Source organism: Myotis lucifugus, unplaced genomic scaffold (assembly GCF_000147115.1).
Source record: "Myotis lucifugus unplaced genomic scaffold, Myoluc2.0 scaffold_137, whole genome shotgun sequence".
Lineage (NCBI taxonomy): Eukaryota > Metazoa > Chordata > Mammalia > Chiroptera > Vespertilionidae > Myotis > Myotis lucifugus.
Genome location: NW_005871185.1, coordinates 3,405,926 through 3,431,558, shown reverse-complemented (window position 1 = coordinate 3,431,558; position 25,633 = coordinate 3,405,926). Strand labels below are relative to the sequence as shown.

The window sequence follows — 25,633 nt, the reverse complement described above, 5'->3', positions numbered from 1 at the left end:
TTACTCCAACCCCCCTATAAAACCCCTCTACCCACAAAGCTCGGTCTCTCTCTCGTCTCGCCGCTGCGTCGGTAAGGAGGCTGGGGGAGCCAAGCCCGGGCTTGAATAAAGACTCTTATGCTTTTGCATTGGACACGGCTGGCTCCCTGGTGTGGTTTCTTTGGGATCCTGAAATCTGGGCATAACACATACTGAAGTATTTCAGTATATAATATTATAGAAAATGAAAAGGAACGTGTAATGACCTCAGATTAGTGGTTTCCTGGAGAACAGGATGAGGGCCAGAGGAAAGAATTAACAAAGAGCATCAGGAAATAAGAGGGCAGAATGGATACGTCCATTTCTCATTGTACAGCATTGTTAACGGAAAAAACCATTGAAACCTGTGAAGAATTTTTGTGAGTTTATTTGAGCCAAACTGTTGACATATGCCGGGAAGCAGAACCTCAATGAATTGAGATAATGCTCTGGAGAATGGCGGTTACATCTGTATTTATACATTGCAATCAAAGGAAAGGGACCTGGGTGGGTTCCATGAAATCCATTGGTGATAGACTAGAGAGGCGAGAGAAAGCAAAGGAGGGAAACCCCTGGGATTGGATAAAAAGTAAAATGATAGACACATACTTAGGTGGGTGCAGGAACAATTAACATGATAATGAAGGAATGTGTGGTTTCTGTCCTGGCGCCCAGCACATTAGGTTGTGCCCCAAGGGGTCCAGAAAAAGTGAAGTTACAAGTTACCCTACATTTCAGAGGGTATGTTATCACAGATGCAAAAAGACAAATAGGCTCAGTTAAGGTAAAGGTTGACCTTGTCAGTAAAGATACCGGCTTAGGATATACTGGTAACTACCCACCAGCAACTGCTTTCAGTTAAAGTTTAATTTCAGACCATCCTTTGTGGTTACTTTAGGTCTCCGAGTTTGCAAGACGGCCACGCAGGCCTTCCCTGAGTGTGTCAGGTCAGCATGTGGCCCCTTTCGGCCACAGTATGATTTCACAGGTGTATACAGGGGTCCAAACTTATCACATTGTACATTTTTAAAAAAAATATATTTTATTGATTTTTTACAGAGAGGAAGGAAGAGAGATAGAGAGTTAGAAACATCGATGAGAGAGAAACATCGACCAGCTGCCTCCTGCACATCTCCCACTGGGGATGTGCCCGCAACCCAGGTACATGCCCTTGACCGGAATCGAACCTGGGACCTTTCAGTCCGCAGGCCGACGCTCTATCCACTGAGCCAAACCGGTTTCGGCCACATTGTACATTTTAAATATGTTCAGTTTCTTGTAGGTCAATCATATCTCCATGAAGCTATTTTGTTTTTTCAAGATACAGACTGGGTGAAAATATTTGCAGGACATGTATCAGAGAAAAACCCTTTATTCAGAACCTACAAAGAACTTTAACCATTAAATAAGACAAGCATCCTGATTTGAAAATGGCCCAAGATTCAGACAAACTTTACCAAAGAAGCAATGCAACTGTCCAATAAACAAACATGCAAATATGCTCAACAGCTCTAGCAATGAGAGAAATTAAAATGACGGGAGTCCCTCTATACACACTATAAGAGGTAGAATGAAAAAGACTGATAATATCAAGGTTTGATGATGATGTGGAATATGTGGAGTCCGCATATATTGCTGTTGAAAATGGGACACATTACAAGCACTTTGAAAAGCAACTGGAAAGTTTCTTTGGAAAATAGGTAAGATTTCAAAATTGTACCATTGGCTTGTATCGCTGGCATTGATTTGTGAAAGCTTGTAAAAAGAAAATGCAAGCCTGGAGCATGTCTCGCGCCGCGCGTGCATGGTGGGGCCAGAGGTCAGCGCCAGGCCTGGCACCCCGGCACGAGGGGGCGCGGACCGCCCTGACGAGGGGCAAAAAGGTGAGCATCACTAAGCTCTGCCGCAGGCAGTTGCCCTAAGAAGGAGGCACTGCTTTCACTTATTTTACTTACTTAATTTGTGGTGCCCTTGACCGGAATCGAAGCTGGGACCCTTGAGTCCACAGGCCAACGCTCTACCCACTGAGCCAAACCAGTCAGGGCAAAGCCTGATGTTCTTTATGCAGCCCTGGCTTCCAGGAGCAGGGAGAGGGTAAGTGGAGCAGAGCCCAGAGCTGCCCCCTGATGCGCCCGCCCCGCCCAACCCTGGGCCGCACCCCACCCCAAACCACCTCCGTTTGGTCAGCAGCTGCCCCCTTGTCATTCATCCCCAGATGTAGGAAAACAGAGATGTCACGAAATGAAACTGGGGATGTAAGCAAGGGATTTGTAAGTCAGGAAATGGGTCTTTTAGAGCCGTGGAAGGGTCTTAACTATTCGAGTGAAAGGCAGAGTCACTGGAGCCCTGTGAAAAATGGATTTGGCCTGGAGGCAAGGAAACAGATTTCACTTGGCCACCATATTTTATCATCAGTATGAGCAGTCGCCAGCTAGATAAAAATTGGAGGCGGGCGACGATCTGATGTCATCCTCTCATATCTATGAGGTTATACAGTAAACATTTGCTGAATGGGCACTGGGATTTGGGCTTCAGTCAGGAATGAGAATTAAAATTAGAGAGCTAATGTTCAGACCTTTCATTCAATAAAAATTTGTCTTATTAAACACTTCTAAATTGTGCCAGAAAGGTTTTAATGTGAAATTAATGGTGGTCCAAGGCAACTCTTAAATCATATTTTCTGAGCCATCAAAATTATTTATTTTACTTCAGGTTCCACGCAATGTAGTTGCTTAGAAAATCATACATAACCCTAGGTATGACATTTATTAACCAGAATAGTTTTTAAGCCAGAATACCTTATATTTTGATCACAATGAAATTATTTCCTACAGCTGGACATATGCATACTATACAATTTCTGGGAGGTACTACCAGTGTTATTATTAGGCTCTGAATCCTAGGGTCTTACTCATCTGCAACTTTGATTTGATTGTGCTACGTTCATTCAGAGGCTACTTAGAACTTCATATGCTAAGATGCAACAGTTAAAGAAAATTTCCAGACTGTTTATAGTTCTATCATTTATAAGCAACTTTGCAGGCCTTCTGTTTCATCATAGCTTTTAATTTTTTAAAAAAAATATTTTTATTGATTTCAAAGAGGAAGGGAGAGGAAGAGAGAGATAGAAACATCAATGATGAGAGGGAATCACGGATTGGCTGCCTCCTGCACGCCCCCCACTGGGGATCAAGCCCGAAACCTGTGCATATGCCCTTGACTGGAACTGAACCCGGGACCATTGAGTCTGAAGACTGACGGTCCATCCACTGAGCCAAACCAGCCAGGGCATAGCTTATTTTTAATTTACATTGATAGTTTTTAACTTAAAAAAAAATAGATTTTAGAGAGCCCTGGCCGGTTTGGCTTGTAATGAGAGTGTAGGCCTGCCTCCTGCAGGGTGGCAGGCTTGATTCCAGGTCAAGGGCACTTACCTAGGTTGCAGGTTCGGTCCCCCCCGGCCCCCGCCCCCTCCGTGCAGGAGGCAACCAGTGGATACCTGTCTTTCACATCCATGTTTTTCTCTCTCCTTCCTCCTCCCTCTCTTGTACTCTCGAAAGATCAATGGAAAAAATATCCTTGGGTGAGGATTAACAAGAACACCAACAAAACTGATTTTAGAGAGGAAGGGAGAGAGAGAGAAACATCCATTTGTTGTTCCACTCATTTATGCATTCACTGGTTGATTCTCGTATGTGCCTTGACAGGATCAAACCTGCCACCTTGGCCTATCAGGAGAGCGCTCTAACCAACTGAGCTACCCACCAGGGCTCATCATAGCTTTTAAACTGCTGCACAAACATATGATGTGGTTACTGTTTAACTCTACACTGTTTCTCAATACAAGGTCGGCTTCCTCTGCATCCATACTCCAGTAATTCCCATTATGCCATGCCCCGTGCATCGTCTGGAAGCTACCTGGTCTAGCCCACGGACACCTCAGATCTGGGACATTACAGACCTGGCTGTGGAAGCACTTGGAAATCCTTGACCACCACCACTAAATGGAGGACACCTGTTTGGGGGGGCGGGGGGGGGTATGAAATATGAAGTGAAACCAGGAAACCGGAGCTGTGACCACGGCTCCAGGGCTCCAAACCCATCTTGGAATTAGGAGACCTTCAGGTCTTCATCCCATCACCCGCGGGATCTAGGTCACACCTCCTCGATCTAGGTCCCTAGGACCCCAAGCTCGAGGTTCCAAACCCCATGCCCCCGAGCCACACATTCTCTTCTCCCAGCCGCGAAGCCCCCTCACCCCACCCCGACATTTCCGAAAACGGTCGTCTCCAGTTCGCAGGAATCCGTGCTTTGTTGCAAATGAAGGATGACGTGACCACAGCCTACATTTTCGAGCTGCATCGGGTCCGCGACGATCCTCCAGGGAAAGGGCAGTCGGAGACCTCCGGGTGCTTTTCCTGCTTTCTCACCTCCTGTCTCAGAGGTATCATCGCGCCTTCCCACCCGCTAGGCTAAGAGGAGCTCTCTCATCATTCTTGAAGCCCTCGATGCCCTCTTCCTTTTCAGTTTTTCCACTTATAAACATCTCCACAGAAAGACGTGGAAGGTAAAGCAGAGAAGAGGATACAAAGAAGTTTCTTAAAACACCTCCTTTTACAGGTTCTTAAGGCGTCCCCTTTAAGGAACCAGGCCCACCTCTTTCCCATTCATAATGGCTTTCCTTCCTGCCCATCACTCTACCTTTAAGAATATTTCCTGTTCCTTCAACCCAACTTGCACACCTCCGCCCCACGGCCCTCCTCATTGGGCCGCCTGAGGCTCGTTCACTCTTCGGTTTTCCCTTCACCTCCTCCCGCCCTCCAGCCTAGCGCAACGGGATCCCGGGTTGTGATTGGCTACCACGGCAGCCTCCCCGGGGCCTGATTGGTGGGCTGAGGGGCAGGGGCGGGAGCGCGGCGCACCCATGGTAGGCTGTTTGCCTGCCGAGCGGCCGCCGCGGAGGGGCGGGGAGGGGCGGGGGGAGGGGGGCTGGGAAAGTTGAGGCCGCGCTGCCGCCGGGTCTCCTGCCTAGAGGGCTCCGGCTCGCAGCGGCGGCGGCGGCCGCAGGAAGAGGCGGCGGGGCGGGGGGAGAGGAGGGCCTGGGCCCGCGCTCCCCCAGCCCCAGAGGAGCCGGCGCCGGCCGCGGAGGGAGAGCTTCGCCGGGGCGGTCGGACAGCCCTGCCTTACGCGCCTGGGATCATGACCCGGGCGGGGGTCGCCGCTGCCGCCGCCGCGGCCGAGACCGCGCAGCCCGCGGGTGAGTGACTGCGGAGGGGGCTGCTGACAGCGGAGCGGGGGGCGGGGGCCGGGGCTGCGAGGCCGGCTCCGGGGGGCGGCTCCGGGCTCCGCTCCACCCACCCCTCCCTGCTCCCGGAGGCGAGGGCTGCGCAAAGTGTGCCTCTTTCGTGGGGACCCTGCTGGCGGAGGCTGTGGGGTGCGAGCGCGGGTGCTACGTGCACCCCTCTTCTGCCCGACCTCCGGGCGCCCCCTGGTGCCAGGCCGGTGGGGGGCTCTCGCTGCTCACCGGCCCCAGATGCGCGCGGGGCGAGAGGCTCCTCGCCGCCCTGGTGCATAAAGAGCTGGGCACCCGGGCTCATCCGGACGGCCTTTGCCCGCCCCCTGCACCTTTTCCGGTCTCGTTCACCCCCTCTGCTCTCCTGGCTCGGAATTTCCTTGGGACCTGCTGGTCAGACTCACGTGACTTGCTTTTTGACTCTCACCCCCATGTCGCAGAGTTAGGCTTGCGTTTTCCTCTTTAGAAGCTGTTCTTTTCCTCTCCGAGTACGAGCGGTAGAAGCTAATGGCCAACTCTTGGAATCTTGTTCGTGTTTAACATTGTGATTGTTGGGTTCTCCCATACTCGCTGCCCCCTTTCCACCTTCCCCACTTACCCCCTACGGTTTCAGTGGGGGTACAGTCCTTTGAATTTATTAACTTCATCTGGAAATAAGAGACTGCATAAACCTGTGTGTGGAAATCTCAGCTATAGGCTTCCAACTTATGTTCTCATACCATTTTTTTTTTTTACCAGTTGTGGCTAACTTAAGTTTGCATAAAGAAGACAGTTGCTTACCTATAAACAAAGTATTCTTGAATAAACCCTTCAGTGAGTAACATGGAACCTGAAGCATATTCATATCTATGTTTTTTCTTAAAAAACGAACAAGCAAAAACAAACAGACCTGCTTTTTGAGGGATCAACAGGCTGTCCTACTCTCCAATCACCTTAATGACTTTTTCCTCCCACACAGGACACTTGTTCAATGTAGTACAGAGTTGCTGTATGGGGTACATTTGTTGTTTCCCTTTATTTGTGAAGTACTCGGAAAGTATCTGTTGCAAAATACTTTGTAGTTATTGCACTGCTGAAACCAGGAACAGTACAGTATAATGTCTCCAGGTACTACAGGAATCAATACTTAATATCACATTTTGCTTTAGTCTAAGCAGTGTGACTTTTGTATACATAGGTATTACATTCTCCCTGTATTTAAAAGAGAAATTTTATGAAATCCAGACATGGATGCAGCCTAGGACATTCTTTAATATAAAAGCACTTCATTGCAGGGATCTAAGGGCAGTTTAGGATTGAAATAATTATTTACTAAATTAGTTGTCTATGGGCCATCATGGAAATGAAATTCAAAAGTTGCAGATTGTGCAGTCAGTGAAACAGTCACGTAAGAGAAATTTATAGGCTATTTTCCCATTTTCAGAGTTTAGCATTGAAAATGCTAAGGGGAAAGAAACACTAAATCAGAGAATGTTTAACTCAGGTTAGAAGATAAGCTTCACCAGATGATCAACTCAAAATTGTTGCTTATGAACAGGGACTGAGATCAAGCGTGGGTCTTCACCATATCTGTCATGCTTTACCTTTCTTTTCTCTAGCCCCGTGGTTCTGAACCGACTGTACTTTAGAATCACCTTGTGTACTTTTACATTTTAATGCTCAGGCCATCCCCCCTCCTCTTCCCCCCTCCCCGAGATTCTCTTACTTTTTATATGGGATAGTCTCACCCATAGGTATATTTTTAAAACTCCCCAGGTATTTCTATTCAGTCAGAGTTGAGAACTACTATGAGTCTAGAACAGTGATTTTCAACCTTTTTCACCTCATAAGCTACTAAATTCCATAGCTCTCCAAAAAATAAACTTTTTGCTGATCTGACCAAAAAAAAAAAAAATAGGTGTAATTTTGATTCATTCACACTGGATGGCTATTGTTGTGTTGGCTGTTGTCACTTTTAAAATTTTTATTTTATTTTTTTCATCACCATGTTGTCATTTTTTAAAAATAAATATATTTTTATTGATTTCAGAGAGGAAAGGAGAGGGAGAGAGAGAAAGAAACATCAATGATGAGAGAGAACCATTGACCGGCTGTCTCCTGCACACCCCACATTGGGATAGAGCCCAGAACCCAGGCATGTGCCCTGATCGGGAATTGAACTGTTATCTCCTGGCTCATAAGTCAACGCTCAACCACTGAGCCAAGCTGGCTGGGCCATGTTGTCATTTTTTTATTTGACAATCTAAGGGAAAAGAGGTTAGTGCCCCTGACTAAATAGACATGTTTTAAAAATTTTTGCGGCACACCAGTGTGCCTCTTGGCAGCATACCAGTTGAAAATCACTGGTCTAGCACAGTGTTCAGTCTGCTAGGCTTGTGTTCCAGACTCTTCTAAATTAGGCCTTCACTCATGTGTCCACCTTTCCCCCCACTGCTTCCCAACAGGAACCTTGACCTCTTTGTGGTCCCACAGATACACAGGTCAAATCCCTGCTTTTGTTAACAACATTGGTCTTTCTCAGCATACTAGTATCTCCCCCTCTGCTCCCTTCCTCACCAATGTTTCTAACTCTTCTTTTATGAAGATTTTCCTGACAGCTCTCTCTAACTCCTAGTGATTGGCTGGCTCTCTTTGAACTTTGATGCCATCTATTGTTTAAAAGATTCTCTTTATGCTTCTACCATGTGGTGATTTAAATTCCTTTGTATATGGGTTTCATTATTCTCAAACTTAAAGGCAAGGAGTATTTTATTTTGGGCCCTTCTACAACATTTTGCTTTGAGTTGATTGGTTTGCTTTGGAACCCTACAGACTCTCCTTGCAACCATAGGTTTGATTCCATCCCAGATGGTTCTGTCTTGGTAGCTTCCTCACACTTTAACTCCCGTTGAATCATATATGGATGTCAGTTTCTTCCATATCTTTTCCTGACTTCTTTAGTAGGTTGACTGTTTTCTCTGTGGCCCCGTGACAGCTTGTACTTATTTCTGTGTTAACACTAATCACATTGCCTGAAGTAAGTGTTGATCCACCTCCTTCACTAGACCACTACCCCCAGAGCATGCATGTTGAGCAACTCCAGGAGGTACGAGTCACATAATATTCTTTTGTGACAAATACTGTTGCATATGGCAGAGCCAGAACACAGGACTGTGTTCTCTTCATCTTCGCATTCCTGGGCCCTAACAGCACTTTTCATTAGTAGGCACTTAAATGGTTTTTGTCTGAGTAAACAATGGTTGTGCTATATATTGTGCAAAGATAACCATAGACATCTTTAAGACAGATTGATTTGGCTTTAATTAATTTTGCTTTTAAATATTGTTATCTTTTACTCCTGTTATGGATTTGTTAGGGGTTAGTGGAATTTAAGTAATTATGGTTGTGACAGACCCCTTAAGCATGTAATCTTCCTTGCAGTATGCACAGGGAATATACTTTGAGTTTTTTACTCTGAGCTCTAGAGGTTGGCCTTTGTTATCCTTAAAATATTTGTGGAACTCTCGCTAAGAGAGAAACTGTTAACTGTCCAATTGGATAATTTTTCTTTTTCTCATTAAATTTTCCATATGGGTACAATTGCACTACTTCAGAAGGCCAGATCTTTTAATTAGATCGGTAGGGCATGATAAGTTGCTCCCATTAAATGTGCTAATACTGCGTTTTTAATTCAGTTCATCAAGTATTTATTTTGTGCTTACCATGTGCCCAACACTCTTAGGTACTAAAGAGAATACAGAACTAGTAAATGGTGTGAACTCAGCTCTTAAGAAGTTTTTAAACTTATTAGGAGAATTGGGAAACATCATATCAAATAATTAAGGAACTGAACATAGTATTTATTAGATGCTAATTTAAACATAAGTACCCCAAATCTATTATGCAATGGTCAATACCATAGGAAATTAAGAGAGGCCAGATACTCTTTCAGTAGACACTTATTACTCCCATACTGAGTAATTGTTGAGGATACAAATATGGAAGTTGTAGTTTCTACCATTTAGAAGCTTATAGCCTCGTGGAAAAAACCAATAAGCATCTAGAGCAGTGGTTCTCAACCTTCCTAATGCCGCGACCCTTTAATACAGTTCCTCATGTTGTGGTGACCCCCAACCATAAAATTATTTTCGTTGCTACTTCATAACTGTAATTTTGCTACTGTTATGAATCGTAATGTAAATATCTGATATGCAGGATGTATTTTCATTGTTATAAATTGAACATAATTAAAGCATAGTGATTAATCACAAAACCAATATGTAATTATATATGTGTTTTCCGATGGTCTTAGGCAACCCCTGTGAAAGGGTTGTTCGACCCCCAAAGGGGTCTCGACCCACAGGTTGAGAACCGCTGATCTAGAGTGTATTTCATGTTAAGATATTGTAGAGTATTAAGTCAGGATATTTTGGACCACCCTCCAGGGATCAGAGAAAGTTTCAAAGAGGATGATTAGGAGTTCCCAGTTGGAAAGTTGATATGAGCATTCCAGACAAAATAACAGATACAAAGGAATGGAAATGAAAGAGGGAATTTCTTGATTAAAGAACTGCAAGTAGGTTGATATTAGTAGAAAGTGGTATGTTGAAGAGCTTGGATTCTGGAACCAGACACAGGTGTTTTGCAAACTTTTATTCCTGAGAGGTCTGAGCTTTTGCAGATCTTGCCTGTGTGAGGTAGCAGTAGTCTACTGGTAACTTCCCTGCTAGTGTTAGTTCAAAGAGATGCCCCAGGATCCACACAATTCTCATCTATTCTCCTTGTAACTTCCCTTTTGTCTGTTGCCTTATTGCATGAGGACACTCTGATAGCCATACCTCCCAATTAATGAATCCATTATCAGGTCCCCTAGCAAAAGCATTCTCTCCTTAGCTACAGTAATTTCCTAAACAACAGAAGCCGCAGCGAAGGGGACAGAGAGGAGAAATTTGTAGTGTAACCATGAGAGGTACCACTTCTGTCTCTGCTTGCAGGACCAATTTCTCTTTGGTTATAAGCAACAGAAATTCCTTTGGCTAAGTTAAGCAGAAAAGGGGATTTATGGATAGATACTGGGTAAGCTCACAGAAGTGAAGAAAGACTAATGAAGCCTTGGGAAGGCCAGGGCACAGCAACTTCTAGGATCACATGGGTCTGTGAGGCTAACTCAGTCTCAGCCCGTTTTCCTTCTTGGACAGATCCTTATTGGTCAGCCCCTTGCCCACCCCAGAGGTGAGCCCATATTTTATGGTCCCATCAGGACCTCAGGAATGAGGAAGAGAAGCTCTCCAAAGAACAAGTGAGGTGTTGCCAGAAGGTCAAACATAAGATATTTCCTACAAAGTTCATTGAAGTTGGCAGTGTGGAGATCTTTTGGTGAGTTTGATGTAAGCAATTTTAGGAATAAAAGCCAGGTATCAGCAAGATGAAGAGTGAATGGCGAGTGAGGAAGAAAGGACAGTGAAGGGGCCTGATGGTTGGGCAAGAGAAAGAATGGGAACATCTAGAAGCTGTGGAAAGGAGAGAGAAAAAACCATTTTTGCCTTTTTAATTGGAAAAAAATAAGGATATATTTGATGAAAAAGCACTAATAGGGAAGGAGAGATTAATATATGAGAGAAAAGATATATTTTGTAACAAGATTACTGAGAAATGGGAGAGCTAGAGTCCAGAACAAAGGGAGAGGGTATAGTGTTAGCTAGAAATATTAAGGATGGTTTTATAGAGGAAGATAGACTTGCACTGGGCTTTAAGAAGTCAATAGGATTTAGATAAGCAGAGGGAAGTGGAAAGTCATTTCAGTGAAAAAGTAGCATAGATTTAGCTAAAAATGCACTAACTGATAAGGAACACAGGGAAGAACCTATCTGAATTGAAGAAGAGGGAAGAGTAGATGACATGATTAGTTCTATTACCCTGCTCCTTCATGTGTTGTACCAGGTGTAAGTGGATGAGTGAGACTGGTCTGTGAAGAAGGTAGTGTTAGGTAAGCCATGAAAGGTCAGACCCAAGAGTGGGTTTGATGCAGTAAATGTTGGAAAACACAGTATTGTAGATTTTGGACCAGGAGGGGTACATGTTGGAATACAGTGAGTTGGCTAGATTACTAAAATGTTGAGTTATAAAAACATTGAAGAATAGGGAAAAGACTGGGAGCAAAAGAGTACTAAGAACCAGGTATATGTAAAACAGGGCCTAGTCTAAGGTGGTAGTAATGAGCAGGAGAAAAAGATTGTGAAAATAATTGATATCATTTGGTGAGAAGATATGAAGATTATTTGGGGGTTTAGAGCCAGATTAAAATTAAAAAAAAATTTTTTTTAATTGATTTCAGTGAGGAAGAGAGAGGGAGAGACAGATAGAAACATCCATGATGAGAGAGAATCATTGATCGGCTGCCTCCTGCACGCCCCCTAATGGGGATCGAGCCTGCAACCTGGGCATGTGCCCTTGGCTGGAATTGAACCTGGGACCCTTTAGTCCACAGGCCGATGTTCTATCCACTGAGCCAAACTGGCTAGGGCAAAAATTTTGATGTCATTGATAAAATGGAGAAATTGTAAGTAGGTCTCTTAGGAGGCAAAGCAGATTAGCATGTTGCAAACTGACTTGTTAACTGGCTTTGAAATGAAATGTTCTGAAGAGGGCTTTGCCTAACCAAAGATTTGGAGCATGATCAGTGTTGAAAGGTAGCTTTATTATAAAAACATAATGACTTTTACACAGAAACAATTTGAAACTTTGTAGTGAGAAAGCAACCAGAAAAAAAGCATTGAGCTTTGGAAGTCCAAGTGAGAGAAAGACAAGGATCCATATTAGAGAAAGATGATGCATAATTGGAAAAGAGGAAGACACCCTGGGAGAGAGAATTTCCAGGAAAGGGAGAGTTCAGCAGCCCAAATCTTGCAGAGTGGAGAAGGAAGACAAAGAAAGGGCCTTTTGATTGGTGGAAAATAGTCCCTGACCTCTAAGAAAGCAGTTTCGGTTGGCAGAACAATCAGAAGGCATAATGCCATGGGTTTAAGAAGGACTGGCCAATGAAAGAAAGGTGAGAAATTTCACAGGAATAGTAGGAGAGAAATGGAATGATAGAAAGAAAAGGCAATAAATTCTTGTTTGATATGAGGAAAACTTTTGTATTTTGGAAGCAAACGAGGATTAAGGAGGAAATGAAGTGCTAAAGAGGAAAGAATCAGGTGTAGAGTCCCTCTCCACAGATGGTGGAGTTGTCTTTAGGATGGTCTGGTGGGCTGAAAGGATAGATGTATAGATAGAGGTCTGATATGATAAATGTATGATCTGGTTAAGGAACTTGTAGCAGATGACCTCCAACTTCCCAGTGAATTAGTGGAGGGTGGGAATAGAAAAAGGCAACTAATGTTTATTGAGCTCTTGTTATGTGCCAGACACTTTGCTTGACCCATTAAATGTGTTATCATGTAAATTCATAACAGTCCTCTGAGGGGTTGGTGATAATCTCCAAATTTTAAATGTGAAGATGCTAAGACTTCAAGGAATACTTATTTAAAAACCAAATAGCTAGTAAATGTCAGCTTTGAGATTTGATCCTAGGTCTGATATCAAAGGCTGTTCCCATTCCACTATACCACTCACTCATTAATGTGAGGAAAAGGATATGTAGGGACTTTGAGGATCTGTTAGTGATTACAGCGGCTGTGCCTCAAAATCACTTTAGGAGCTTTAACAATTTCTTGTACCCTACCCAGTCATTCATTTCTTCATCAGCATCCTCATTGATTACCTACTACAGTAGTCAGGGTACTCCAGAGAAACAGGACCAATAGACATACATCACAAGATGGGCCTGGAGCATCTTATAGGGCCAAAAAGTAAGAAAGTACTAAAATACAGGGGTGGGGGAGAGGAGCGGGGCAGTGTCAAAAGGACAAGGAGCCAACCTGAAAGAGTGCCCAGTGGCCAAGCTTGAACAATTTGAATACTAAAATAACGATAGCATTAAATTTTGACCCAAAGGATAAAATATATGTCCTGGAGTCTATACTGATAAAAATAAATGATTGTATAAATAAATGGGGGAGAACAGATAAATCTAAGAATTCTAAAAATATAATTAGATACTCCCTTCTCCAAGAGATGGAGATTAATTCTTCACCTTGAGTGTGGGCTAGACTTAGTACTCATTTCAAAAGAATAGGGTATAAATAAGGAAAAATAGTAACAGCAGTAATTACTTGAGTAGAGTTAACAGCAAATTTGAGGAAGAAAACTAGTGGGGAAAACTACTTTTTTACTTAAGTCCTTCAGTATGAGCTGAGTAGTTTAATATAAGGATGTTTTATTTGTTTAATGAGAAAAATCTACTTAAGTAACATAGAAAAAAATAAGAAAATAACAATAGTGTTATTAGTGTTGACAAGCTGGAAAGGGTAGTATTGAAAGATCAAAAGCATTGAGGAATTTATGAAAAATGCAAAGCATATAGGGTCAGGTTGATGACAAAACCTTACAATCTGTAACCCAATATTGTCTTAAAGGGGAAACACTAGAAAAGTGAGTTTTCCTTACACAGTTCTGGAGAACCCCAAAGCTCAGAGACTTTGAAAAGTAGTAGGAGGTTGAGGTTGGTTGTCTTAGTCTGTTTGGACTGCTATAACAAAATACCATAGCCTGGGTAGCTTATAAACAACAGAAATTTATTTTTCACAATCTAGAGGCTAGAAGTCCATATCAGGGTGCTAGGATGCTTGGGTTCTGGTGAAGGCAGCCTTCTGGGTTTCAGACTGTCGACTTCTTGCTGTGTCCTCACATGGTAGAAGAGGCAAGCAAGCTCTCTGAGCCTTCTTTTTATAAGGGCACTGATCTCATTCAGACCATAGCAATGGTCAAAGGGTAATTAATTAGACATCAGCACAACTGTTCCAGGACCATTTAGAATAGCTCACAGAGTAAGCTGCTAGAACATCTATAATAATAAAAGCGTAACATGCTAATTATACCGGACAGCCAAATGACCTTCCAGACGTCATTCTGGACTTCCTTCTGGATGAAGCCACGATAGCAAGGGCTGAGGCAGGGGCAGAGGCAGTTAGGGGCGATCAGGCAGGCAAGCAGTTAGGGGCGATCAGGCAGGCAGAGGTGGTTAGGGGCAATCAGGCAGGCAGGCGAGTGGTTAGGGGTGATAAGGTAGGAAGGCAGAGTGGTTAGGGGCAATCAGGCAGGCAGGCGAGTGGTTAGGGGTGATCAGGCAGGTGAGCGGTTAGGAGCCAGCAGTCCCGGCTTGCGAGAGGGATGTTTGACTGTGGGATCGGGCCTAAACCGGCAGTTGGACATCCCCAGGGGGGTCCTGGATTGTGAGAGGGTGCAGGCCGGGCTGAGTGCCCCCCCCATGCACAAATTTTGTGCACCAGGCCTCTAGTCTACACTAATAAAAGAGAAAGATGCAAATTAACCATCACTCTGCCACTCCCACAAGCCACGCCCACCAGCCAATCAGGAGCAGATATGCAAAGATGGTGGCCCCCAGGGAGCTGGAGCAAGCAGGAGGCTTGGATTGCCCCTGGCGATGGAGGAAGCCAAGCTTCCTGTCTGCCCTGGCCGGCCCTGGGCTCTGCTCAAGGCTACAAAGTTTCACTTATAGAAGATAAATAAATCCCAGATACCTGCTTCCAGCCTACCCTGGCCTCCGCTCAAGGAGGTGCTGGGGGGGAAAAAAAAAAAAAAGAGAGGCTGGGAGCTTGGGTCGCTGGGGGGCATGGCCAGCCTGAAAATGGCCATCAGCCCCTCCCCCAGGCTGGCCAGGCACCCCAGCAGGACCCTCCCCCCGCCCCCACACTGAAGGGGCTGTGGCCAGCCTGCAAACAGCCCTCAGCCCCTCACCCAGGTTGGCCACACCCCCCATGGGGTGAGGGTTCCCGCTGTGGGGCTAGGCCAGCTTGCAAACAGTCATCAACCCCTCACCCAGGCTGACCAGGCACCCCAGTGGGGATCCCCACCCTGAAGGGGGTGTGGCCAGCCTGAAAACAGCCCTCAGCCTCTCACCCAGGCTGGCCAGGCACCCCAGCGGGACCCCCACCCTGATCCGGGACACCCTTCAGGGCAAACCAGCCAGCCCCCACCCGTGCACCAGGCCTCTATCGTATATAATAAAAGGGTAATATGCAAATTGACCCTAATAGCAGAATGACTGGGAATGACTGGCACTATGACACACACTGACCACCAGGGGACAGATGCTCAATGCAGGAGCTGCCCCCTGGTGGTCAGTGCGCTCCCACAGGGGGAGCTCTGCTCAGCCACAAGCCAGGCTGATGGCTGCCAGAACAGCGGTGGTGGCGGGAGCCTCTCCTGCCTCCTCAGCAGTGCTAAGGATGTCCGACTGCAGCTTAGGCCTGCTCCCTGCTGGCAAGTGGACATCCCCCGAGGGCTCCTGGGCTGCCAGAGTGATGTCTGACTGCCAGCTTAGGCCCACTCCCGGGGGAGTGGGCCTAAGCCAGCAGGTGGACATCCCCCGAGGGGTCCCAGACTTCGAGAGGGCACAGGCCGGGCTGAGGGACCCCCCCAAGTGCACAAATTTTTGTGCACCGGGCCTCTAGTCCTATATAATAAAAGCCTAAAATGCTAAGTGTCTGGTTGTCCAGTTGGCCATTCAACCAATCAGAGCGTAATATGCTAATGATATGCCAAGACTGCTCAACCACTCACTATGATGTGCACTGACCACCAGGGGGCAGACACTCTGATCAGTAGGTTAGCTTGCTGCTGGGGTCTGGCTGATCGGACTGAGCGAGATGGGCCGGACATGCCCTGGAGCCCCTCCTTGGTCCCTCCCTGGCTGGCCAACTTCCCGCATCCCTCCCCTTCCCTGATCCTGCACCAGTGTGGTCCCTCGGCCTAGCCTGACCTGCGCCCTCTCGCAATCTGGGCTGAGGAAACCCCTCCCCACCCCTCGAGTGCACGATTTCATGCACTGGGCCTCTAGTACATATATAATAGGTAATTCTGTAGAAAGATCAGGAAAATTAATGTCAAATTGATTCCCAACTGGGATAGGGTAGAATTGCTAAGTGGTAGGGGGACTTTAATTTTCCTCCTCAAATAAAAGAAATGTGGTTAGGGGTAATATTTACTTTTTTTTTTCCAGTATAGTATTTTTGAAAATTTAAAATTCAATTGAGACTATGTACTATTTACAAATTAGTGACTTTAAAAAAGAGAAAAAAAAGAAAAAATAGAAATTAGTGATTTGATAATATTACATATCAAAATCTATGGGCTGTGGACAAAGATGTACTTTGAGGAAATAGTCTTAGATGCATTTATTAGAAAAACTGAAAAGTTAATGCATATTTTAGAAGAGAAAAGGCATGCATGTGACAAAAAAATTAAAATTATATGAGATATACCCTGTCTCCCTTTTCCCCTCCCCCAAAGATAATCTTCCCAGATATATTCTGTGTCCCGTTCATATATATATATGTTTATGGATCTTATGCGCTGTATTGTGTCTCCCAAAAATTCTTAAGTTGAAGTCCTATATATGTATGTATATTTTCTTTTCCTCATTCCAAAGGATAGGCATTATGTACAAGTTTGTAACTTTCAAATTAAAATATGTATGATAGATATATATAATTATATTCCAAAGTAAAAATAAAGCATGTTTCAGCGACATATATAGCATATTTTATGTAAAAATTTATGTTCATGTGATAATATGTATAGAATAGGTAATTCTGTAAAATATATATCCTATCTAATAATAGACAAACATGGTAATTAACGGTACCTCTGACACGATTCCCATTGGCTAATCAGGGCAATATGCAAATTAACTGCCAACCAAGATGGCAGCCGCAGCCAGGCAGCTGAAGCGAACAGGAGGCTTGCTTGCTCCTGTGATGGAGGAAGCCAAGGTTCCCCGCCTGCCGCTGCTGGCCTCTGAGCTGCACTCTAAGAAACAATGTTGCAATTATAGAAGCTAAACAAACCCCAGAAACCTGCTTTCAGCCAGCTGGGCCTCAGAGCTGGAGCTGCAACAGTGTTTCAATTATAGAAGGTAAACAAACCCAGATACCTGCTTTCAGCAGCGGAGGTCTCAGAGCTGGAGCCGAGCCTCAGAGCTAAAGCTGGCTCTCAGTTACAGTGACAGCCATAGAAGGTAAATAAATCCCAGAATAAAAAAAAAAGAAAAAAAGGAGAGGTTGGGAGCTTCAGTCGCCCGCCAGCCTGAAAACGGCCCTCAGCCCCTCACCCAGACTGGCCAGGCACCCCAGTGGGGACCCCCACCCTGAAGGGGGTGTGACCAGCTGCAAACAGCCATCATCGCCTCATCCAGGCTGGCCAGGCACCCAAGCGGGACCCCCACCCTGATCTGGGACACCCTTCAGGGCAAACCAGCCGGCCCCCACCCGTGCACCAGGCCTCTATCCTATATAGTAAAAGGATAATATGCCTCCCAGCACCAGGATCAGTGGAGCAGCGAGGCCTCACTGTCCCGGTGTCAAGTGGAGCCGCAAGGCCTCCCAGCGGATGGGCTGGGATCAGCGGATGGGCTGAGAATTTATTTGTATTTTTAACTATTACCTTCTGATAATTCTTTTTAGGAATGGTTAGGAAGCATTGCCCTAAAGTGGACCTAGGTTTCTCAAACATTTTTGTTCCAAATAAAAAAATGAAGAAGAAGGAGGATGTGAAGGAGGGGGCGGGGAGGAGAAGAAAGGAAAAGAAAAAATAAAATCTCCTCGAGACCTTGTTGAAAAAACAGATTCCTGGGCTCTACCCAGTGCTTCTCATTTGTCTGGAATGAATCCCCCAAATCTGTTTTTAGAGCTGTGTTTCCTAAAAGGAAAGATTATTTGATGTGAACCTCAAGAAGGGCTTTATCTGCTGAGATGGACTCCCCATGGTCTACCTGAGGGCCCAGATTTTATGAACAGTAAGAGTCTAGCAGCTGTTTGCTCACAGGGGTCCCTCGTGTACTCTGTATATTGGGAAGAACCTCAGACTGAACTCTCTGCTTTCTCTTTCTACCCTGGTTTCCTCTTTCTGCCAATGGATTGAGACCTGCCCTGTCCAATCAGAACTGCACAATTTTGATACTTCATTTACATAAATGGACCTAATTGGGACCCTGGATGGGAACTACTGCTATAAAAAAAAACCATCTTACCCAGCTGGTGTTGCTCAGTTGGTTGAGCTGCGTCTTATGCACCAAGAGGTTCCCGGTTTGATTCCCGGTCAGGACACATGCCGGGGTTGCAGGCTTGATCCCCAGTAGTGGGTGTGCAGGAGGCAGCCAATCAGTTTCTCTCTCATCAATGTTTCTATCTCTCCCTCTCTTTAAAATCAATAAAACCATATTTAACCTCACCCCCACCCCACCCCCCGCCTCTCCTTTATCTTGGTGGAACACAATTTAGGGTGCTACCTGAATCTGTCACCTGGGCTACAGATCTTTTTGCTCAAATAAATGCTTTGAATTCTTTATTATAGCCTAAAATTAATTTTGGTTTACAGAACTCATACAGTGCACAGTCTGAGTGCTGTCTTCCTAGTGTAGCCTTAGTGAAAGGTCCTTGAGTAAGTTTTCAGTCACTCTGACAGGAGAGAAGCGAAGCCGGGGAGTAGGAAATTAAAGGAAAGATAATTTTAAAATTAAGGATAGGTCTTAGTGTAAGAGATAGATGGAGGACAGTGAGAACCTGAGGGATAGTGAGCATGCCTAAGAGAAAGGAGAAAGTCACCTGGGGACCAACCATCCCATAACTGCAGTACTATCATCTTTGTGGGGTGGAGCATGGCTAAGCCTTAGGAAAGGGACTTTTGAAAGCAATTACATTTATTGCCTTGCAAGTGAAAATCTACCTGCATGCCATAGATCACCAGTTCTTGTTTTACATGCTGCTATAAACATGTATTGATTTTTCTCTGTGTAGTAAGAAGAAAACATAACTTATAGACCATCTTCTGGCAGAAGATGATAGATTTGGATCATAAACAGGAGGCGTTGGAAGCCAGGAATCAAAAGTGAAGAAATTCTGCAAGCCCTTGGGTAAGAAAGTGATGGATTTATTTACTCACATGCCTCACATTATCATTATATGGTCATCTAATGTGAGTGTGTTGCTTCTAGGCAGATATGTAACTTCACAAGTGTTAAGGATAAGGTAGAATAAGCTGCTGAAAATGGGTCTTAAGCACACATTTCTCCTTAGGCTGTCATCACCTCTGCATTCACTTCTATTATTTCCCAGGACCCTTCACTTCCTTCCCAGGTTAAAGCCTTAACCTAAAATACCTCATTAATATTGATAGCTAGCATTTATTGACTTCTTACTGCTAGGCTCCTTGCTATTGTGCTCTCCTTGCATTCTTTCCTTCCTTTCTTGAAATACCTCAATAATCTAGGTATGTGATTATGATCCATTTTGTAGATGAGACATGTGAGGTTCCAAGAGGTAATACAACTTGCCCAGGACCTCACAGCTAGGAAATGGCAGAATCAGGTTTTACAGTTGTGCTGGCTTCTGATTCCATACTTGCTGCCTTCTTCCTTCCTCTGATGGAGAAAAATGGGGAACCACACCTGCACATCCTCCAGTGCACCAGAACAGGTTGCCCAACTTGACAAACCTCTTTTGAAAGATTGTCAATCCCTGAGATTTAAAAGCATTTTAGTTTTCATTACAGAATATTTGAAAATTAGAAAAGAGAAAGAAATAACCTCTATTATTGCTGGCCTTACATAACTATGATTAATATTTCAAAGTATTTGCTTTCAGGCTTTTTTGGCACATGTGTATATTTTCTTATAGTACATACATTCTTTACTATTATGATATTTTAAATATAAATAGAATTTTCATATTCAGAGTTTAATGACTCTCAAAATGGTAACTTAAGACTTTTTTCAGTTTGAAATGAAAGAGGCCTAGCAAATGAGTGAATGAATGAATGAATGCTTCCATGTATAGAATATTACGTATTTGTCTGCTTATCACTTTTGTTTGTTCTGTGTTCAGAGAGAGGGTTCATTGTTCTAGTTTAAATTTTGTATCACAAACAAACAGTATCATGAACAAAGAACATACTCTCCCAACTCAAGTATGTTTTACCTGTCTTTCTAGGTCTTGCTCAAATCCATACCCTTGATTAACTTTCCTTGATTTCCAAGCCCATATAGTCTTTCTGCTTTTTGGCTACACCTCACATTTGACATGCATCTTGTTCTCCATCTGCTAGATATAATGTTTTTGTCCTTTTTTCTTATACATTTTTCTATCCCCAGAGCTTTTTTCATGATAACACTTTTATTTTTTTAGCATTTGGTATTTGAACCAAATTGCTATTAATATTTCTGAGATACTAGAATGATTTTAAACTTTCTGGTGTGTCTTTCCATGCCTTGTAGGTCCCTATCATTGTAACCATGCCAGAAATGACAGAAAATGAGACTCCTACAAAAAAGCAGCACAGGTATGTAGCCGCAGTTCAAAAATAATATAGTCTTAGAAGATAAGAAGCAGAATTAGTCCCTACTTTATTAAATAGGTAATCCTTAGGGAACTTTCATTTGGATGCCTAGAAAATCATTACTCTTTTAAAATATGTGTGGATAGATAGAAATCGCTTTATAGAAAGGGGTACATAGTTTACATTTACCTGTTCTTATTCTGCCAGCAGTGTAACAAGTGTAATACCAAATCAATTCTAAATGTTTAGTTTCTTCTGAAAGTTTTTACTCCAAACAGGATTAGTCTTTGTAGATCCTAAGCTCACGCAGGCTGAAGTCAGTTTGAATAGACATTTTGTGATATTAGAAACCATTATGTCAATATGCATATCAGTACAATATTATTTTTGGTTCTTTTATTTTTTTAGCATTTGGTATTTGAACCAAATTGCTATTAATATTTCTGAGATACTGGAATGATTTTAAACTTTCTGGTGTGTCTTTCCATGCCTTGTAGGTCCCTATCATTGTAACCATGCCAGAAATGGATTTTACTCCCTTCTGGATTTCTACCATTTTGGCCAGTGTTTCTCCTTAGAATTACATGGCCAATATTTCCATTAATTTAAAAAAAATATTTTTATTGATTTCAGAGAGTAAGGGAGAGGGAGAGAGAGATAGAAACATCAATGATGAGAGAATCATTGATCAGCTGCCTCCTGCAAGTTCCCCTTGGACCTTACCCCCCCCCCCCCCCCCCAGTCCCCCGGGGATCGAGCCTTCAACCCGAGCATGTGTCCTGATTGGGAATCAAACCATGACCTCCTGGTTCATAGGCTGATGCTCAACTATTGAACTCCACTGGCCAGGCTGCTTCCATTAATATTAAAATCACTATTCTCTTTTTTTACCCAATAGCTGTTAGAAAATGTTAATGTGTTGAATAATGGTACCTGAAAGGGAAAAATCAATCTTTTTAATAGATTAGCTTTTAATAAAATTTAAGGGTTTGGATAACTTAAGATACATAATTGCAAAAGATGGCTGAAATGCCACTTGTCAGTGCTGGTGGCTGCCATAGTTCCCTTCCTGGGGATTTCCAGGTACCTCCCTGCTGTTGCTTATCTCCTTTAAACACTCACCTCCACCTTAGCCTGGGTGCCAGGCAAACATCAGAAGTCACCTACTTGTGCCCTGGCTGGTGTCCTCAGTGGATAGAGTGTCGGCCTGCGCACCGAAGGGTCTCAGGTTCAATTCCTGGTTAAAGGCACATACCTGGGTTGCAGGTTCCATCCCCACCCCCAGTCGGGTGGGTGTGGGAGGCAACCAATCAATGTTTCTCTCTTTCTCTCCCCTTCCCTCCCTCCTACTCTCTCTAAAAAAAAAAGAAGTCACCTACTTGGCACATTGAGTGTTGACTAGTTCCTTAATTACATTTTTCAAATAGTTTTTGTTGATTTGCTTCCTGACCAATGGCTTGTGGGTGTGTAAGAATAGAGAATTGTAGTTACTTTCAGAAATTGTGGATTCTAAATTTATATTGATACTAGGGGCCCGGTGCACGAAATTCGTGCACTGGGGGGGGGGGTCCCTCAGCCCAGCCTGCCCCCTCTCACATACTGGGAGCCTCAGGGGATGACCTACTGACGGCTTAGGCCCGCTCCCTGCTCCCCTTGGGGAGCGGGCCTAAGCCACAGTCTGGCCTCCCTTTGTGGGAGGCGACTGGGCTGATCAGGGGAAGGCACCAGCCCCATCACGCTGCTGCTGCAGCCACTGCCAGTCACCACAGCCACCAAGGTGTTTTCATCAACATAGACTCCAGTCCCTTCACCATGAAAAAAATGACAACTTTCTTTAGGCATTTTCAAGATGTATCTTTCATAGGATATGACATTTCTTTCTTTTTTTTTTTATCCTCACCTGAGGATATGTTTCCAGACTTTTAGAGAATGTGGAAGAGAAAGGGAAAGAGAGAGAGAAACATCAAAGTGAGAGGAACACTTTGATTGGTTGCCTCCTGCATGAGCCCTGACCTGGGCCCCGGCCAGGGAGAAGCCTGCAACCTAGGTACATGCTCCGATGGCCAGCTCCGCCCCTGCCCAGGCCTAAAGCCTCTGGCTGAGGCTTTAGGCTTGAGCAGGGAGCCCCTCGACTCTGATCGCAGGCTCGGCCCTGCCCAGGAGCCCCCTGGCTCAGGCCCTTTTTAGGCTGCTCAGAGCCCACACGGGGCCTACCTCAGAGTGACCTCGGTGCCGATGATGTTCCCGGGACCCAGGCCACTGGGTGCTTACATATGCAAATCAACCGCCATCTTTGTTGGGTTAATTTGCATAGTCACTCTGATTGGCTGGTGGGTATAGCAGAGTGACACCAATTTGCATGTTTGTCTATTATTAGGTAAGATATCTGCAGTTAAGTTTACATACCATAATATATATTAAGCAAATTTTCTTTAGTTTCTTATTGATGCAACAAATACAAATTCATAAAATTGATTTTTATGGTTCTCAAAATGTAAAGTGGTGAAAATGGTTTTCTATTATTTTCATGTTCCTTTTATCTCCACTTTTTGTTTCAGAAAGAAAAACCGGGAGACACACAATGCAGGTAGAAACAGCAATTTAAATTTCATTTGTTAACATTTTTGTATTCAAAATGAAATTATACTACAGTTGATTATAAGCTTTTATGCTATATGTATAGAATCATTTTAGAAAAGTCTTTCTTTCTTATTTTTAATTGACTGAACAACCTTGCAACTCATGAAGATGGCTTGCTTATCATCTTCTGATTTATTGTCTGTTTAGATAATTTAAGGGTTAATATACCCTTGGAGCTACTGTGTTAAGTGATTTCACTCACTGAGTGATTTTAGTATTTTGAGTGATTCCAGATGTACTTTTCCTAAATAGAAAGTAGAGTATGTGTCTTTGCAGAAATTCCACAGGGAGCTGGCTGCCTAGAGGAATAGGAAAGAGATGAGCAGCAAGGTGTAGATCTTAAAGGTACTTAAAATGTGAACAGTCTTAAGTTGTGAAGTCCTAAATTATAGGAAGAAGTATAGAAAATAAATACTTAATTTTATCTCAAACATGAAAATTATAGGCCGAAGCCAGATAAACATGTATAGAAGTAATTGCACATACATTTACAATTTGGTACATTTTATAACATTTATTTTCTATCAGAGACTTCACTGAAATCAATCTAAAAAAAATAGAAGTTAATTTCTGTTATCTATATTATAATTGATATCTTCCTTTCGCTAAGTAAAGAACCATGGGGAAAATTTTATCTATGGAGAGAAGTGTTGACCACTGGTGGGATATTGCTGTTCCCCAGAAGGGAGTTGACTGCCTTTAATTCCCCTTTATCACCATGGGTAAAAGAGTCTTAATGTTGTTGTTTTTACCTCCCCACATTAAAAAGTCCGCTCCTAGATAACAACAGATACTATTGTTAGAGAATTCAGAAGAAAGGTGAACTATATGTATTGCTTTGCTTTTTTTTTTTTTTTTGGCCATATGAGTTTAATCTCTTTCAGATATATGACCTAAATCAAGCATGTCAAACTCAAAGGCTAACACAGGCCAAATAAAAAAGGTTTAAGTTTATCTAGACTGCAAAAAAACAAAAGCTTCAATTTTCATAGAAACATAGGTTTATTTTCGATAGAGACATGCTAAATACAAAAGGCTGAAATCAATGAGTAATTAACATAAAATAATAGAACATTTTAATAAAAATTAATATTTTTTCCTGAACATTAACTTACCAGACACTGAATAACTGCACAAATTAGTAAGCATAATGCAAATAAACCTATTTTTCTTGTTCTCCAAAAGCGAGGTATTTCCTGTTGCCCACACCAAACAAGTCAGTCCAAGACTAATGACGTGGCAATGGGCTGCTAAAATATTCGCTGCTAGTATTAGTGGAGAGAAATGGTGTGCCTGCGTGTAAGGCACGTAAGGGAAATGAATGCAACACCATTATAGTAATCAGTCATTAGTGAATGTTGTAATTTATTATTAATAATTATGTATAACAGGATATTGTAAAAATAAAGTTACGAAATTTTTATTAAAACGTTTCTTATATACCGTTATATTGGCTGGGCCACAAAAATATTCGTTGTGGGCCGCATGTGGCCCGTGGGCCGCAAGTTTGACATGCTTGACCAAAATGTTTTAATGGTGTCAGCTGTCACATGGTGCCATAAATATGTTCTGATAGTAATTTATTCAGAATGATTAGATATCATTGTAAAAGATGTCCTTACTGCTAGATTCTGAAGCAAAAAGAATATCTTTTGCAAAGCAAGACCTACCTATGCTACAATTTGAAAGATCATCCTTTTAGAAGCACTGGAATCTTATTAGACAGGAAGATTTTAGAAAACTTTCTCACAGAAAATAGCCAAGACCAATGTTTCTACTAACAGTGTCTTATAGAAATTATTTAGATAATGTCTTGTATCCTCTTTTGTTTTTTTTAATATATTTTTATTGATTTCAGAGAGGAAGGGAGAGGGAGAGAGAGAGAGAAACACTAATGATGAGAATCATTGATTGGCTGCCTCCTGCAAGCCCCCTACTGGGGAATGAGCCCGCAGCCCAGGCATGTGCCCTTGACCAGAATCGAACCTGGGACCCTTCAGTCTGCAGGCCAATGCTCTATCCACTAAGCCAAACCAGCTAGGGCTCTTGTATCCTCTTGATCCTTCTATACGACTTTTAAAGTTGTAGCACATAAACTGGAACATTTCCCAGTTCATTGAGAAGTTGTCAGATACCCAGTTTCTTGGATGGGAAAATTTCTGTGTGGCCAAAGTGAACAACCCAGACCTCATAGAAAAGGCCAAACCACTGCCTTTTCTTGTCTATTTTAAGTTATAACTACTAGATGTT

The 25,633-nt window shown here is 43.4% G+C and overlaps 1 protein-coding gene across 3 annotated transcripts in view; it reads left to right on the top strand.

Moving 5' to 3' along the window:
• Positions 1-5,019: 5,019 nt before the first annotated feature.
• The window catches only part of USF3 (upstream transcription factor family member 3), a 42,157-nt gene continuing 21,543 nt past the window's right edge, over positions 5,020-25,633 (top strand). The window contains exons 1-4 of one of the 3 annotated variants that reach the window (XM_023758686.1): positions 5,020-5,275; positions 19,207-19,322; positions 20,682-20,746; positions 23,302-23,330. In XM_023758686.1, the coding sequence (XP_023614454.1) occupies positions 20,700-20,746; positions 23,302-23,330 (76 nt within the window). In that variant the 5' untranslated portion in view covers positions 5,020-5,275; positions 19,207-19,322; positions 20,682-20,699. Of the gene's footprint in view, positions 5,276-17,283; positions 17,328-19,206; positions 19,323-20,681; positions 20,747-23,301; positions 23,331-25,633 lie in introns of those variants that run through there. The other 2 variants (XM_006094456.3, XM_023758685.1) reach the window with 2 other exon arrangements.